General features: G+C 36.7%; 1 protein-coding gene across 5 annotated transcripts in view; it reads left to right on the plus strand.

Annotated features, from left to right (window-relative positions):
- The window catches only part of LOC113511301 (protein 4.1 homolog), a 121,483-nt gene extending 104,943 nt beyond the window's left edge, over positions 1-16,540 (plus strand). For 3 of the 5 annotated variants that reach the window (XM_052899666.1, XM_052899667.1, XM_052899670.1), the window contains 7 exons: positions 360-7,355; positions 7,571-7,789; positions 8,829-8,927; positions 10,713-10,799; positions 11,388-11,501; positions 12,036-12,146; positions 13,120-16,540. In XM_052899666.1, the coding sequence (XP_052755626.1) occupies positions 360-7,355; positions 7,571-7,789; positions 8,829-8,927; positions 10,713-10,799; positions 11,388-11,501; positions 12,036-12,146; positions 13,120-13,191 (7,698 nt within the window). In that variant the 3' untranslated portion in view covers positions 13,192-16,540. The remainder of the gene's footprint in view (positions 1-359; positions 7,356-7,570; positions 7,790-8,828; positions 8,928-10,712; positions 10,800-11,387; positions 11,502-12,035; positions 12,147-13,119) is intronic. The other 2 variants (XM_052899668.1, XM_052899669.1) reach the window with 2 other exon arrangements.

Here is a 16,540-nt window from a genome sequence, read left to right on the forward strand (position 1 = left end):
TTTACAATTTGTTTATTCAATTTGTCCATATATGCAAGAATGGTAGAAACAACCTGGCATTTTTCTGATAAAATAATAATTGAACGCAATACTGTGATGTTTAAAGGAAGTAGACATTAGTGTATTATACATTTTTTGTAAATATAAATGTTAGAATATGCAACTAGAGCAAGGCATGCATATGCATTATGCATTTTCATATTAATTTTGCACCGTTTATTGTTGTATGAGTTTCAATGTTCATTATATTTTGAATAAATGAACATTAAACTTGTACTACGCGTTGACGTCTTTTAATTATTTTATTTGTAATTATTTTTTATTTTTGTTTTCCCTTCTATCCTAATCCCACCCAACAGGGAGGTTTTGGACTATTCGGTGGTAAAAAAGAAAAATCTCCTAAAGAAGAGAAGTCCCCGAAGATTAAAACAAAATCACCCAAAGATAAAGATAAGAAAATTAAAGATCCGAAAGCAAAGGCTGTGCTCGACTCATCCGCAAACAGCTCTAATCTGGATACATCACCTGATACAAGTCCCGTTAAATCTGAACAAGAAAAACCAGGTTTTACTAAGCCTTACGAATATACAGATACAGAAAAGAGTCCAACACGTACTAAACCATTTATCCAAGGTGCGTTTAGTTACGAAAAGGAACCCATTACAGAAGAGAAACAAAGAGAACTTGATGCTCAAAGTCCTACCACAAGGAAAGCTGGTCTTGCTTTTAATTACGCGCCGGGTGAAGAAAAGAAGGTAGCAGAAAGCGCCGAGAAACGAAAAACGCCTGATGATCTAAGTGCATTGAAAACCCCTGGCATTGACTATGTACAATCTGCAGCTTTGAAAGAACAAGCCAAAGCTCCTAAGAATCTTATAGACCCAACTCTTGCATTATTGGATTCTGAAAGGGCTCATCATGAGGCTCCATTGGCTGCTGTAGTCGCTGTGCCTATTGCTGCTAAACCTGAAAACGAAGTGCAAGTCGTTATAATAACTGGTAGATACAACCCTAAGACCAAAAAGTTAGATGATGCTAATGGTACTGTCCTTGTTACAAAAGGAACTTTAAATAAATCTAATGGCAAGATTCAGACAGAAAAAGAATTAATAAATACTAAATCGGGACAGGTTAGCTATACTGACCCTGTAACAGGAAAACAGGAGATTAAAAATGGTCACGTAGATTCTAAATCAGGTCATATACTTTTTACTTCTGGAGTAATAGATCCCAAAACTGGAAAATTAGATCCAACACTGGCACAACAATATTGTTTCGTCGAGAAAGCTACCGATAAAGTGGGAGCGAAGCCGGGTAGGGAGGTGGATTTGGTAGTTATTACTGGAAAATATGATGGCAAGCACAAGAAATTAGACGCGTCCCATGGTCATGTTGATGTATCAAGGGCGGTTGTTGGGTCTGATGGTGTAGTCAGTTCCAATTACGGCACCATTAATCCTAAAACTGGAAAGATTGACTACATTGATCCAAAGACTGGAAAACAAGATCCTAAGCAAGCTTATGTTGACAATAAAACTGGGAATCTTCTTGTTACTACTGGCGTTCTCGATCCTAAGTCTGGTAAAGTAGATTCGTCATTAGGCCAACAGTTCAGCATAATTGAGAAAGATGCTACTAAAGCAAACAGAGAAGTTCGCCTTGTTGTTGTTACAAGCAAGTATGATTTAAAGAACAAGAAACTGGATCCGTCATTTGCTCATGTAGATTCAGTTAAAGGAGTACTAAGTGGGTCTGATGGTAAAATTTACACAGAATATGGTATCATTGACCCTAGAACTGGCGAAATACAGGTCACTGATCCTAAGACTGGAAAACAGGAAATTAAACAAGCTCAAGTAGATCCTAAAACTGGAAATATTTTACTCCTATCTGGTGTTATTGATCCAAGAACAGACCAGTTGGATACGTCTATGGGTCAACAGTACAGTATTGTAGATAAGCCTGTCGATACATTCGCTTCACTGCCAGGAAAAGAAGTTCAATTGGTGGCTATTACAGCTAAATATGATTCAAAGAACAAAAAACTAGAAAATACTAATGGATTCGTTGAGACTTCGCGTGCTATAATCAGTGACAAAGATGGTACAGTACACACGAATTTTGGAGTTTTGGATCCTAATTCTGGTAAAGTTTACTTTACTGATCCTAAATCCGGTAAACGAGATTCAAAACAAGCTACAATAGATGCAAAGACAGGAAGCTTTTTACTTACATCTGGTGTTATTGACCCTAAGTCTGGCAAGACCGATTCTTCTCTTGCTCAACAGTTGACTGTAGTCGATAAAGATGCTCCAAAAGGCATTCCGGAAAGATACGTTAATCTAGTTATAGTTACATCCAAATATGATCCTAAGAATAAGAAATTGGATCTTTCGAACGCCGTTGTCGATTCTATTCCTGGAAAAATTGATGCTGATGATAAAGTTCACTCAGATTTCGGTGTAATCGATCCTAGCACTGGTGAAATAATTGTCACAGATCCCTTGACTGGTAAACAAGATGTAAAGAAAGCTTCTGTGGACCCGAAGACTGGTAACTTATTGTTAACGTCTGGCGTAGTTGACCCGCATACAGGACAAGTGGATTCAAGCTTTGGCCAACAAATAACAGTTGTAAACAAACCAAAAGACAAATTTGCCTCTGTCCCAGGAAAAGAAGTACAGCTCGTTGTAATAACAGGTAAATATGATTCTAAAAATAGAAGGTTAGACAATCCAAATGGCCATGTAGAAACATCGCGTGGTATCATTGCTGTTGATGGCAAAGTCCACACTAACTTTGGAGTTATTGATCCAAAAACTGGAAAGATTGAACATGTGGATCCGAAATCAGGAAAGCAGGAAATCAAACAAGCGATAGCTGATCCCAAAACTGGATGCTTGTTACTTGCCACAGGCGTAGTAGATCCGAAAACAGGAAAAACAGATTCTTCTCTTGCTCAACAATACGCAATAGTAGACAAGGATGCCCGAAGAAGCATTCCAGAAAAATCTGTGAATTTAGTTATTATTACATCTAAATATGATCCTAAGCATAAGAAATTAGATCCGTCTAACGTACACGTGGACACATTACCTGGTAAAATTGAAAACGATAGTAAGATACATACAGAGTTTGGCGTTGTAGATCCACGCACTGGTGATATAATTGTGACAGATTCTGCTACTGGTAGACAAGAAGTTAAGAAAGCTGTAGTAGATCCTAAAACTGGTAATTTACTACTTACATCTGGCGTTATGGATCCTGCTACGCGGCAAATCGATCCCTCTCTTGGTCAACAGATAAGTGTAGTACAAGAGCCTAAAGAAAAATTCGCAACAGTACAAGGGAAACCGGTACAATTGGTAATAATTACAAGTAAATATGATCCTAAAACTAAGAAATTGGATAATCCTAATGGCCATATTGAGACGTCTCGGGGAATCATTGCTGCCGATGGTAAAATTCATACAAACATCGGTGTTATTGATCCAAAGACAGGAAAAATTGAGCAAGTTGATCCTAAAACAGGTAAAACTGAGATCAAACAAGCTATTACGGATCCCAAAACTGGATCTTTGTATGTAACAACGGGTGTTATTGACCCGAAAACTGGTAAGCCTGATTCATCTTTAGCTCAGCAATTAAATGTTGTAGATAAAACTTCTCGGCCGGGTATTCCTGAACGTCACGTAAATTTAGTCATTGTAACATACAAATACGATCCAAAAACCAAAAAAATGGATCTGTCTAATGCTCATGTTGATTCGATTCCGGCTAGAATTGGAAATGATGAGAAAGTGTATACTGAATTCGGTGTTGTGGATCCATACACAGGAGACATCGTCATCACAGATTCAGTTACTGGGAAACAAGAAATTAAGAAATCTACAGTTGATCCCAAAACTGGGAACCTATTCCTTACGTCAGGAGTCGTTGATCCACAAACTGGACAAGTTGATCCTACATTAGCACAACAAATAAGTGTTGTAGAGAATCCGTTAGATACATTTACTTCCGTACCAGGGAAAGAAGTACAATTGGTTGTAATCACAAGTAAATATGATTCTAAAAATAAGAGATTGGATAATCCTAATGGACGTGTAGAAACATCAAGAGGTATTGTTGCATCGGATGGTCGAGTTTATACTAACTTTGGAATTATTGATCCGAAAACCGGTAGAATTGAGCAGATTGATCCCAAGACTGCTAAACCAGAGATAAAACAAGCCATCACAGACCCTAAGACAGGTCATTTGATTCTAAGTGGTGTATACGATTCAAAGACTGGAAAACCTGATTCATCACTCGCCCAACAATTTAGTATTATTGAAAGGGATACTAAACCAGTACAAAGGGAGATTCATCTTGTTATTATAACTACTAAATACGACCCAAGGACGAAGAAACTCGATCTGACTCAAGGACATGTAGATACCGTTACTGGTACTCTTGGTCCAGATGGTAAAATCCGTACTGCAGTTGGCATTGTTGATCCTGCCTCTGGCGAGATTGTTGTTACAGATCCAAAGACTGGAAGACAAGAGGTTAAGAAAGCTCAGCTCGATCCTTCTACGGGCCATATGATTGTTAGTCATCAAGTGGTCGATCCTAAGACTGGAAAAGTAGATCCTACTTTAGTACAGCAATACAATATCGTAAATAAGCCCGTCGTACCGCATACCAAACCAATTTCAAAGGGCGAAGTGCGTTTAGTAATTGTCACAAGCAGATATGATCCATACACAAAGACAGTAGATGCTGCATCTGGAACAATAGACGCGTCCAAAGGTTATGTTAGCGCTGAAGATGGCAAAATACATACAGATTTCGGTATAATTGATCCGAGATCTGGTCAAATTTTGTATAGGGACCCTGTAACCGGAAAGCAAGAATTGAAACAAGCAGAAATCGATCCAAAAACTGGTAATTTGATTGTGACTTCTGCAATAGTTGATCCCAAGACAGGCAAGGTCGATCCTACATATGCTCAACAGTTGATAATAGTTGATAAACAAAATGTGTTATCAAGCGTTGCACCAGTAGGGCAGAGAGTCAGTATCTCACCTGTAAGACAAATTCCATCGCCTGTAAAGACTCCCACCCACACACCCGTTCAGACACCACTGCAATCACCAGTGCGGACATCTTCGCCTATTATCTCAAGTCTCGGTCAAAAAGCTTCACCTATTACTACAGTCCAACGAGCAAGTCCTGTTAAGCCAACATCAGCGCCTCCTGAACCTCCTAAGAGAAAGATCGTCAAAATCATGGTCATCTTTACTAAAGTCGATCCAAAAACTAAGAAACCAGATCTGAATACAGCTGAAGTAGAACATTTAACCGGAATCTTAGATCCGAACGGTCTCATTGAAACTAAGTACGGTGTTATAGATTCAAATAAAGGACACATCGTAATAACTGACACTGCAGGACAAAAAGTAACTAAAGATGGAACTGTTTTGCCTGAAACTGGACAAATATTCATTCCATCTGGTGCTGTTGACCCGAAAACAGGAAAAGTCGACTCTAATTTAGGTATGATCTTGAGTGTTGCTAAACAAGATGATCCAGTTGTTGAGATTACAACAATAACAGGACCCATTGATCCGAGAACAGGCAAAGTTGACATTGAAGTAGGTACAGTTGAACATACAAAAGGCAAGGTGGATGCTGAAACAGGACATATTTCTACAAAATATGGTGTTATTGATCCATCAAATGGAGTTATATTTGTGACTGATACATCAGGAGCCCAAGACACAAAACCGGCTAACATTGATGAAAACAATGGACAAATTACAATTACTGGAGTGGTAGACCCCAAAACTGGCAGGTTGGATCCTAAACTTGGTCAAGTTATTATTGTCGGTACACATATTGATCCAGTAGTTGAAGTAACGACTTTCGTCGGTAAAGTCGATTCTAAGAAGGGTATTATTGAACCTAAACATTCTGTAATCGAAAGTTCTACTGGCCAATTTAATCCTGATAATAACAAAATTGATACTAAATATGGTCAAATTGATCTCGTCAAAGGCACTGTGACCTACAATGATCCTAAGACTGGTAAATTTGAAAGCAAAGAACTGAAAGTAGACCCTATTACTGGACAGTTCTTACTTCGAAGTGGACAAATTAATCCTAAATCCGGCAAACCAGATAAAGATGTTGGTAGACTTATTTGTTTAAGAATAATTCAGAATAAAGTTGATCCTGTCTCTGGAAAACAAATTGTTTCTAATGATCCTAAGAATGTTAAAGTCGATCCCAAGACTAACCAAATTTGGATCGCTGGTCCTAAAGACCCACACACTAACGAAGTTTTATATACAGCTGGTCAAGTTGATCCCATAACAGGCTACATTATCACAATCTATGGTCGTTTAGATCCTAAAACAGGCACCATTGTTAGAACTACAGATATCGACAAGTCTCTTATCAAAGTTGATCCAGTTAATGGACAAATTTACACTGCAACTGGCGAAGTTGATGAAAATAATCAGCCTCTATATTCTGCTTCACAAGTCGATCCTGGTACTGGAGAGATTTACACCAAAATTGGTAAAATCGATCCGAGAACCGGAAGGTTAGTTATTATTAAAATTTATGTGATCACTCAGAAGGACGATAAAGGACGCGTTAAAGAAGTAGATCCTAAAGAATGCACAATAGATGAAACAACAGGCAGAATAATTACTACAAAGACAGTATACTTGTATCAGATCGTTGATCCAATAACTGGGGAAACTATTGACGTGGATCCAGATGATCCAAGACTGAAAGGCGCCCGGACAACGGTTACTCAAACGATGACATTATCTGGCAAAATCGATCCGGTCACCGGCAGGATAAAAACAGAATACGGAGACATAGATCCGGATACAGGTGATATAGACCCGAGCACAGCCGTCAGGGATCCTGTCACGGGACAGTTAATATTACATTATTCACAAATCGATCCATCTCACTTCGAAGATAAGAGTGGGAACTACACAATCGAGAAAGAGACGCAAGATCTGCCTGCGAACATTGACATCCAGACAGTAAACACTCATAAGTTTTCGACGTTTGGAAAGGACGAGAGTCCCGCCCGCGGCGATGAGCCCAAGAGCTTCACCGAGTACACGACAAGCGAGCACATAAAACACCAGGGATACGTATCTTCCACTCCTCTGTCCTCAAAGATCCCGATTTCGCAGCGAAGCAAGAAAACACCCACACCCCCAGTGGTGGTGAAGACCACGACCAAGCAGCTGCTAACGAAGAACGACGAGGGTGTCACCCATAACGTTGAGCAGGAGGTCGAGAACCTCGGCACCGGGGAGGTGACGTTCTCCACTCACACGAATAAGGTTCGTTCCTGTACAGTTTTAATTAACAGGCAAACGAGACGCCACTTCAATTTAAATGTTGTTTTCCATTTTTTATTTTGTACAGTGTGTGGCCTATTTTTGATTTTATTTTACTTAATTATCAAAGCTTCCATGCTTTCGTAGTCAATGTTAGTTAGTTTTTTAGTTGTCACTTCTATGTGTATAGTAAGCATGCCAGTCTAACCTTACTGTAGGCGGAAAGCTTAGAGCCGATGGAAGGCAAGAGTCCGTACGTGACGGCCAGGGCTGTCACCACGCGGACGGCGACCACGCACCACGACCTCGACACCAAGGCGAAGACACAGCAAATGGAGGAGAAAACTGTGGCGCACACGCTAACGTCGTCCGCGACAAGGCAGGAGCAGCGGGTTCTGACTCAGCAAGTCAAAACTATGGTTACGACCGGCGATCAGGTAATAGCACTCTCCACATACATTCACAAACTCCATGATCATGTAGTAAGTGAGGCATCAAGTTTTTATTTTGGGTATCCCCGTTTTCTTTTTTGTTTGAACGACAGCTCTTTCTGCACGGCATAGGGCTGCTACACGAGCGTCTATTTGCATTCAATTCAATGCCATATGTTGCGAGTATCGAGCTTGCAATTTGAACTGCACTTTGAGCAATATTATGACGCATGCTATCGAATCTTGTCACAAATGCTTTTTTTTTTAAAATACAACTTACAATATGAAATGTTTGTCTTGACGTTTTATTCGCCTGTTTAAGGACATACCTATAATTAATCTATGTGCTAATTTCATTAAAGTCTGTACAAATATTTAAACATCGTATAACAAACAACTTTACAGACTTATATATTAATAAAGGTCGATTCCAATATGCACATTGAGATAATTCTTAGGATAAATTGCGTTTTACAAACTGCATGGCATGTAATTGATATATTACGTTGTTTATTTGATGGACTATATGCTGTTTGGGTCAAACGCAGGTTTCAGTTTTGATTACAAAGGGATTTCAATTGAAAAATATTTGACAATTTATAATGTATATTCAAACAGTAGTGTGAGGTACATATCTTATTTCTATTCCGATGAGTACTAAATTTAAGAAAGAAATTTTCAAATTGCCGGAAAGGGCTGTCAGTCGCATGTACGATTTGTTTTCTAATTTATTTCTTTTTTTTTTGTCCCCCCTCCTCCAATCACGAAATGGAAATATGGATGAACGCTGCTTGTAACGCTTCGGATACGGCATGAAACTAAACCGAAAACGGTCCATTATGGCGAAACCTTACCTTTTAATTTTCCTCATCATAAATTTACCTATTTCTCACTTAACCTCATCGTCCTTACATGTTAACGTTTGTGATAACTTACACTCAATGTGTTACTTACATCCCACCACTATGTGATAATCTCCCATCACCTCGTCATCCCATCGTCCATGTACCCCAATGGTGACCATATGGCATGCACCGGACCGCAGCGTACTAGACGCGGTTCAGAAAGCTCTCTGAGCAGCGGAGATTCTGGTACACCGATCGATTTCGAAGAGGGCGCTGGCGAAGGTCATTACTACCTCACTGTGAGTATACCACGTAGTTGTAAAACCTCTAAGGTTATTAAATAAATATTATATGAACACATAAATGTGGTAATATTATTAGAAGCCATTGTAGTGCTGTCTCTTTCTTTCTAGTTAAATTTTTAATATAATAACGTGACGAAACATACAGAATTGTTTGTATAAATTTATCTCAAAAAATGTGCTGTTCTTTTTCGATTTGAGATTATTTTAATTAGTTTTCTCAAATGCAAAAATACTACCAATTATTTAGAGGTTTCAAACTCTATATTCATGTAGGTATATTTCAAAATTATGTTTGTATCAGTAATTAAAACTTCATCGATCTCTGTCTACCCCGTAAGGGCTTGAAGCTAGTGTAAAATTATAGTATCCACTGTAGTGTAGTAACATAAACGCTATAAAGTAATAAAAGTGAAATTAAAAGTGAACAATCACAACTGTACCCTCTTTTATTTTACTTTTATTTATTATAATTAATAAGAACTAGAGGATTTTATATTTGGCATTATGGTGTTTAATAGTGGTGTAATTATGGTGTTTAAATATTTACTAAATAATTTAGGGTAAATGTTTACTAAGCGTTTCTTTCACTAAACCAGTATGAAATTTTTAAAAGTAAAATAAAAGAAGGGAAAAATAAAAGTAAGTACAAATAAATGCAAATAAGTATAGTTAAATGAAAAATTGTTATTTTTGTTTGGTTATTTTTTTTTTGTTATTTTTAAATATTAATATTGTTATGTGAGTGTAACATACTCGTATTTGCATATTATCGTTGCTGTATAAGTGGCATGTGCATACATAATGTTGCATCGTTGTGTTGCATGACTACGTGTATGCGAGAGAATGTATTGCATAATGTATTTACTTAAAACACAAAACATAATAAGTATTTTTATTTCAGTTGTATGCTAAAAGGTTTCATTTCACATATTTATTAAATATTTTTTAAAAATTATTTATAATAAATACATGGTTAATTTTTATCTTGTTATTTAAATTGCAATATTGGAATAATTCTTATATAAAAAAAAAATACTTTGTCATATATAATAACTTTAACGTTCCCCTACTTGTTACCCAAAGTACATATGGATCTATTCCAATAAAATACGTTATTAGCCAGCTGTTATTATATTTAAAGATTTGTCAAGTTCAGATCACGTGAATACAGATTTGTCTATGCTTTTATTCTGTAGAACTGTCGGTTTTTAAACTAAGAACAAGAATTACATAGAAGAAAAGGTAAAATAATAACTGTAAATCATACGGTTGTCTCCTTTCTTCTTATGCAAATATAATTTGTAAAAAGAGGACGAAAGATACACCATCAGTTGTTATTTTTCTCAATTCATAGCAGGCTAGTGTATAGAAAATGTTTGATCTGTCAGTTATTTGTCAATGACAAATTTTACATTACTATATTATATATTTGACACAGTTTATGTAGAAAGTATGCGAGCAGGTTGTATCTGAATTTGGTAGGGTTATACAGCCGTATAACATTTTCTATACACTAGTCTGATATGAATTAAGACAAATAGCAACTGATGGTGTATCTTCCGTCTTCTTTTTACTAATTATATTTGCATAAGAAGAAAGGAGGCAACCGTATGATTAACAGTTTTTATTTTATCATTCCTTCTATGTAATTCCTTGTTCTTAGGTTTGAAACGTCCGTAACACAAAGCCGTGAATTATATATATATATATATATATATATATATATATATAATACAGTTTCTATGTAAATGCTAATAATTGTGTCGATGGTGTAACCAGGAGCCGGGCACATATAGGACCACGACAACGTCGACGGTGATGGGCAACGCGCCGTTCGGCAGCATGGTGCACGGAGCCACCACCAGGGTGAGTGTGGTACATTCATTTCTATCGCTTTTTATACAAACATGCAATCTTAATAGTTAATTAATTATTACCATTAAATTGATTTATGATTCGAGTAATTTGTTATTATTTACCAGAGGGAGATTTTGTACAAAAGTCGTTTGCTTGGACACCTCTGTCCCATTCGTGTTTCTACCGTGAAGCAGTTATGTTTGCATAGCTGTGTTTCGGTTTGAAGGGTGGGATATGGCGTGAATTTACTGGGTACAGAGGAATAACACCTGAGTCCTCAGGAATGGAACGCATAGGGGGTATCATGGGCGAAACAGTACACTCTGTTATGTCCATGGTACTGCTCATGTCTATAGGCGACGGTTACCACTTTCCATCAAGTGGGCCGTCAATTTGTTTGCCATTTTAAGTTATACAAAAAAAATTCTTTAAATTAATTTATTTTTATTTATTTAATACGGGAGGACACGCGTCATGGGGAACTAGAAAATGAAAACAAGCTACAAAGTCTCCTTATTCTCTTTATTCCTGGAGAAGGATTCCTTTTTAAAATTTTTTATTAAATTGTTTAATTTCTGTTGCACGTATCTGTCATAGACAAGTACGGGCCCCCTGCCAACTGAAGAGACAGTGGAGACGACCAACGCTGAGGGCGAGGTGGTCTCCTCGCAGACCATCAGCTCTAAGACGCGCACGGTCGAGACCATCACCGTGAGTAGCTATTACGTACTTATCATACGGCGGGCCGTATGGTTATTGTAGTGTTAATGCTTGCCGTAGTATTGTTAGTTAGATGTAAAAAAAATTGCCAATGAGATCGATTCTCGCGATTTTAAGAGCATTAAGATTTCAATTTGATATTATAGCACAATTTTCATAAGAACTTATTTATTTATTTTATTTATTTGATACTTTATTGCACCAACATAACATGATTTGTTAAACAATTTTCAATAAGTATAGTGTAGTACGAAAGGCAAACTCTTCCAGCCAACCTTTGGAGGGAGAGGAGTAGTTATAAACAATTTGGTGGGAGACACGATGAAAAATTGTGTTAGTTCTAAATATGGGAGATGTGATACATATAATAATATAAATATTATCCCTACTCATTATATATATATACATACATGTATAATACGAAAAACACAAAGTTATAAAATTTCTAGATATCTGAAGAAATAAGTATGATAACCAGACAAAAAATAAATAAATTATTATATCTATTGTATTGTACGGTAACAGTACAAGACGGAGCGTAACGGCGTGGTGGAGACGCGCGTGGAACAGAAGATCACCATACAGTCGGACGGCGACCCCATCGACCACGACAGGGCGCTCGCGGAAGCTATACAGGTGCTTACATATGTATTTTGTTTATTATTTCAGCCGGTAACTGTCTACTGCTGGACATAAGCCTTCCCCATAAGAAGAGTTTTGCCAGTAGTTGCCACGCTTGGCAGGCAAGTTAGCAACCGCAGTTAGGCTTTAGAGATGTTTTAAGAGGGACGCTGCTGCCCATCCCTCGCCCTTCCTTAGTTGACTCTTACGACACTCACGGGAAAGGATGGGGTGGCCTATTCTATGCTGGGACCATATAGCGACATTACTCTTCACTGTTACTGCTCCAGGGATGGTAGCGCCCTCTACTGTTTCAAGGCTGCATTCATGAAAGCCTCTGGCGTGACGTGACATGACGAAGCGCGACTAAATATAAGATTAAATTTTGCGGTGTGGTCCCGGCATAGAATGGACCACTCCTTCCTTTCCCATAGGAGTAGGGCAGCAGCGACGTTACTAAAGTCCAACTACGGTTGCTAACCCGCCTGCTAAGTGTGGCAACTAGCAGTGGCTAATATGATGAAGATTATATTTAAATTATATATAAAGATATGTTTTCTGAATCGTGTCGAAGGTTTTTAATTTTTTTTTTTTCATTTATACAACTTAGAATGGCAAACAAGCTGACGGCCCACCCGATGGAAAGTGGTAACCGTCGCCTATAGACATGAGCAGTACCATGGACATAATAGAATATACTGTTTTGCACATGATACTCCTCATGCGTTGCCATTCTTAAGGACTCAGGTGTTATTCCTCTGTACCCAGTAAATTCACGCCATATCTCACCCTTCAAACCGAAACACAGCCATGCAAACATAACTGCTTCACGGTTGAAACACTAATGGGACAGGGGTACCCAAGCAATCGACTTTTGTACAAAGTCCCCTCTGATTGCATTTACTTTATTTCGTGAACGTGAGAAAAAGAAGGAATGACTTCTATTTCTTGATTAGTATTAATAGTCATTGCTTAATTAAATTTGCAGGAGGCCACAGCGATGAACCCCGATATGACAGTGGAGAAAATAGAAATCCAACAGCAGAGCACGCAACCGTAACGCGGCTCCGCCATCTTGAGACCGCGCCTCGACAAAATGGCGTCCACGGTAACACGGCATTCTGATATCTTGGTCTCTTTCACTCCACACCCGAGCGAAAGGGAGCCGAGGTAGTTTTATAAGCAACTTGTATGTATATGAGCTACATACACAAACTAGTTGTAAGCGAAACCACTGCGAATATTAATTAAGTTATTTAATTAAACATTTATTAATTGATAAATGAGGTTAATTACATTTGATGTTGTGACGTCGAAACGCACCTACGATTATTTTATGAAATGTTAAGTATTTTTTATGTAAAGAAAATATTATTAAGACGACATTAATAAAGCATTTGCAAATTTTTTAAATAAACCTAGACTTAAGCATATTTCCCATACACAATGGCTTTTAGCAAATAATGTTGCCATAGTTAAAAATGTTCGTGTAAAAGGTATAATGTTTCATTATAAACAATGTTTTGTCTATGGGATAGCTTTAAACTGTCACACGAGGTAGACCACCGTTTTAGATTAAAAAGAAAAAAAAAACAATTGTTTCCCCCTATTTATTATATTATTACAATCTGTAATCATTACAATGTAACACGGGACTAATGAAGAAAAGTTTATTGCTCGACGCTTACTTTGCATGCTTTGTGAAAAAAAAAACAAGTAGTATATTGTATTCTACAAATGCTAGCTGCATTTTGTTATTTATAAATTTTTAATAAAAAAAAATATAACCGTTCTATTTTTAAATTCTCAACTTTTTTACTTGCTAATTGGAAGCAAAGACAAAAGTAACGTCGGGCCGTGTTGAAACATCTATAAATACCTATATGATTTGTTGCTAAACTATATATTCACCATTTAGGTGCTACTTAGGGTATAGTTACGTGTATTAGTGCCGTTAATGTAACAAACGTGGCTTCAGCTAGTAGGTGAAACGGTCTCAATCATGTGTTTTTATTTTTTTAACTTTAACTTTAAATCTAAATCCCAGTTCGGTAGTATCTTTATTAAAATACTATTTATGTTATCGTAATAAAAATATTTATATTATGATTCTATTTTCCTGTGTGCCTTTTCGAATTATTGATAAAAATAATCATTGCATGTTATAAAAATTGGATTGTAATTGTAAAAAAAAAAATATATATTTGCTTAGTTATTGTATTCGGACACGAAAACGACAATATATGTACGAATGTATTGTGTGTACACAGTTTGTCGTTGGTTAAGAAGTGTCGTTTGATCGATGATCTGGGCCGTTTTCTACAGCTAAGCATCGCTTACTCGATCGATGTTAGCATAGAGTCATCCGCCACGCAACCACTGGCACTGCGACAACATGATCGACGTACGAATATAATCACTATATAGAAATAACAGTGCAACGCTCAAGTCCGCCATTTTGTAATCGTGATCCAACAAAATGGCGTTCTATATTTTGTTCAGTATCAGCGCCATCTAGCGTATAATAACGTAAAGGCAACGCTTTGGTCTCACCAATAGATGGCGTTAAATATGCGATGTGTACAGTACATTCGAGCGGTCAAGTGTTTTATTCGTACGTCGCGTGATCACACTGAATTTATTTAATGTAATCATTGCATCACCATTTTTTTTTTTATCTAAACAGGACATTCCAAATTGCTAGAGCGTTTCTAGTACTAAACCATGACACAAAGTGTTTAATTTTACGTTCAATGTTTAAGGTTTTACAGTTAATTTATAGTTTTTCTTTGCGGGCCTATAATGTGCCACTCAATACGGTAACATCTGATCGGTCCTCAACATCTGTTTATAATTCTCTAATAATCAGATTTATGCTCAAATTGACTGATCTATCACAAAAATCTTGCAATTGGGGTTCAGAATCACCTTTTTTTTCTATATGCCACGTTTCAAGGCGTCGAGATAGGCACTAGTCTTGAGTTATTTTTTACAATCCATCAGTCTTCCTCTGTTAGTATTATTTATTTTGTTTATTATGACAACAGTCTGTCGTGACGGTTTGACAGTAATATTCAAATTCAATCGTAATTGTTCTTTTGTTATTGAAAAAGTTTTAAAACGGACTTTTTTTTTTTTACAATTATATATTTCCATAACGATATAATAATTGGGATAACTGTACGAAGATGACGATGATGATGAAACATTTCTGAAATTAGTTTCAAATTTTGAAATATTTTCAAAAATTCTAAACGACCTTATTACAGGACTACTCTCTAAGTAAGAAAACTCTCCCAAAAGCATTTGAAAGAAAAAACATGACGAAAATAACACGTAATTTTTTTTGAAGGCGCTTTTGAACTATGTAGTAAACAGTACAGTCGTAAAGAAAAGTATTGTGTACGATAAAATTGTGTACCTTGGGTACCTCTGTCCCATTCGTGTTTCCACCGTGAAGCAGCTGTGTTTGCATGGCTGTGTTTCGGTTTGAAGGGTGGAATATGGCGTGAATTTACTGGTTACAGAGGAATAACACCCGAGTCCTCAGGAATTGCAACGCATGGGAGGTACGAATGACGAATGTATGGACACGCCATGTCCGCCGTATCTCCTAAATAAACAGCCATTATAGTCCGCAAAGAGAAATATTGTTTGCAGGTTAAATTGATACTGATATTGTACAATTATTATTAATATATTTCTTACACGCTAGCTGTAATTTTTTTTTTTTTATAAATAGATTATAAGTTTATATTTTGACGTTATTGACACTGATTTAAAATCAGATTTTATCTGTATGTTTGTATTTTTTTTTTTTATATAAATTTGACAATTTTATTGCGTGTAGCAAGTGTAGTTATTTGCAAATATGTCATAAACATGTTGGCACTATTGTCGAGACAGGAATATTAATTGGGAATGGATGTAACTAGTGTTGTATTGTATTATAATGTACCAGGATGGCATATTTGTGGATATTTAATTAGTTTGCGATGTACAGTCGGACGCAAAAATGTCTGTTGTATGCAGGGTGTTTTTTTTTTTTTTTCCAAACAGATGTTTTTTTCTGTTTCATCTATCTTTTAAGTGAATAGTTTATATTCACACATTCATATTTATTACACTTTTGTACTACATTTGAGTAGTGTTTTTTAATTACATATTAAAAACGAATACTGTAGCTTTTGTTTATGTTATTGTATAAATAATGAATCCTTTAGGTTAAAATAATATTATAAAATCAGAACAGTTTTCTGTCCGACTGTACGTCGCCCTTCTGCGTTGTTCCACGTCCCGTATTTATTGAAGATGTTTATTTTTCTAGACGTATGTACGTATGTCTCAATCTTTTCTATTTAACAAGAGTTATCTGGAGACTCCAATAAAATGCTTTGTTTCAAATATAA

The sequence above is a fragment of the Galleria mellonella genome, unplaced genomic scaffold (assembly GCF_026898425.1).
Source record: "Galleria mellonella isolate WM207_F2 unplaced genomic scaffold, CSIRO_AGI_GalMel_v1 utg625, whole genome shotgun sequence".
NCBI classification, from domain to species: domain Eukaryota; kingdom Metazoa; phylum Arthropoda; class Insecta; order Lepidoptera; family Pyralidae; genus Galleria; species Galleria mellonella.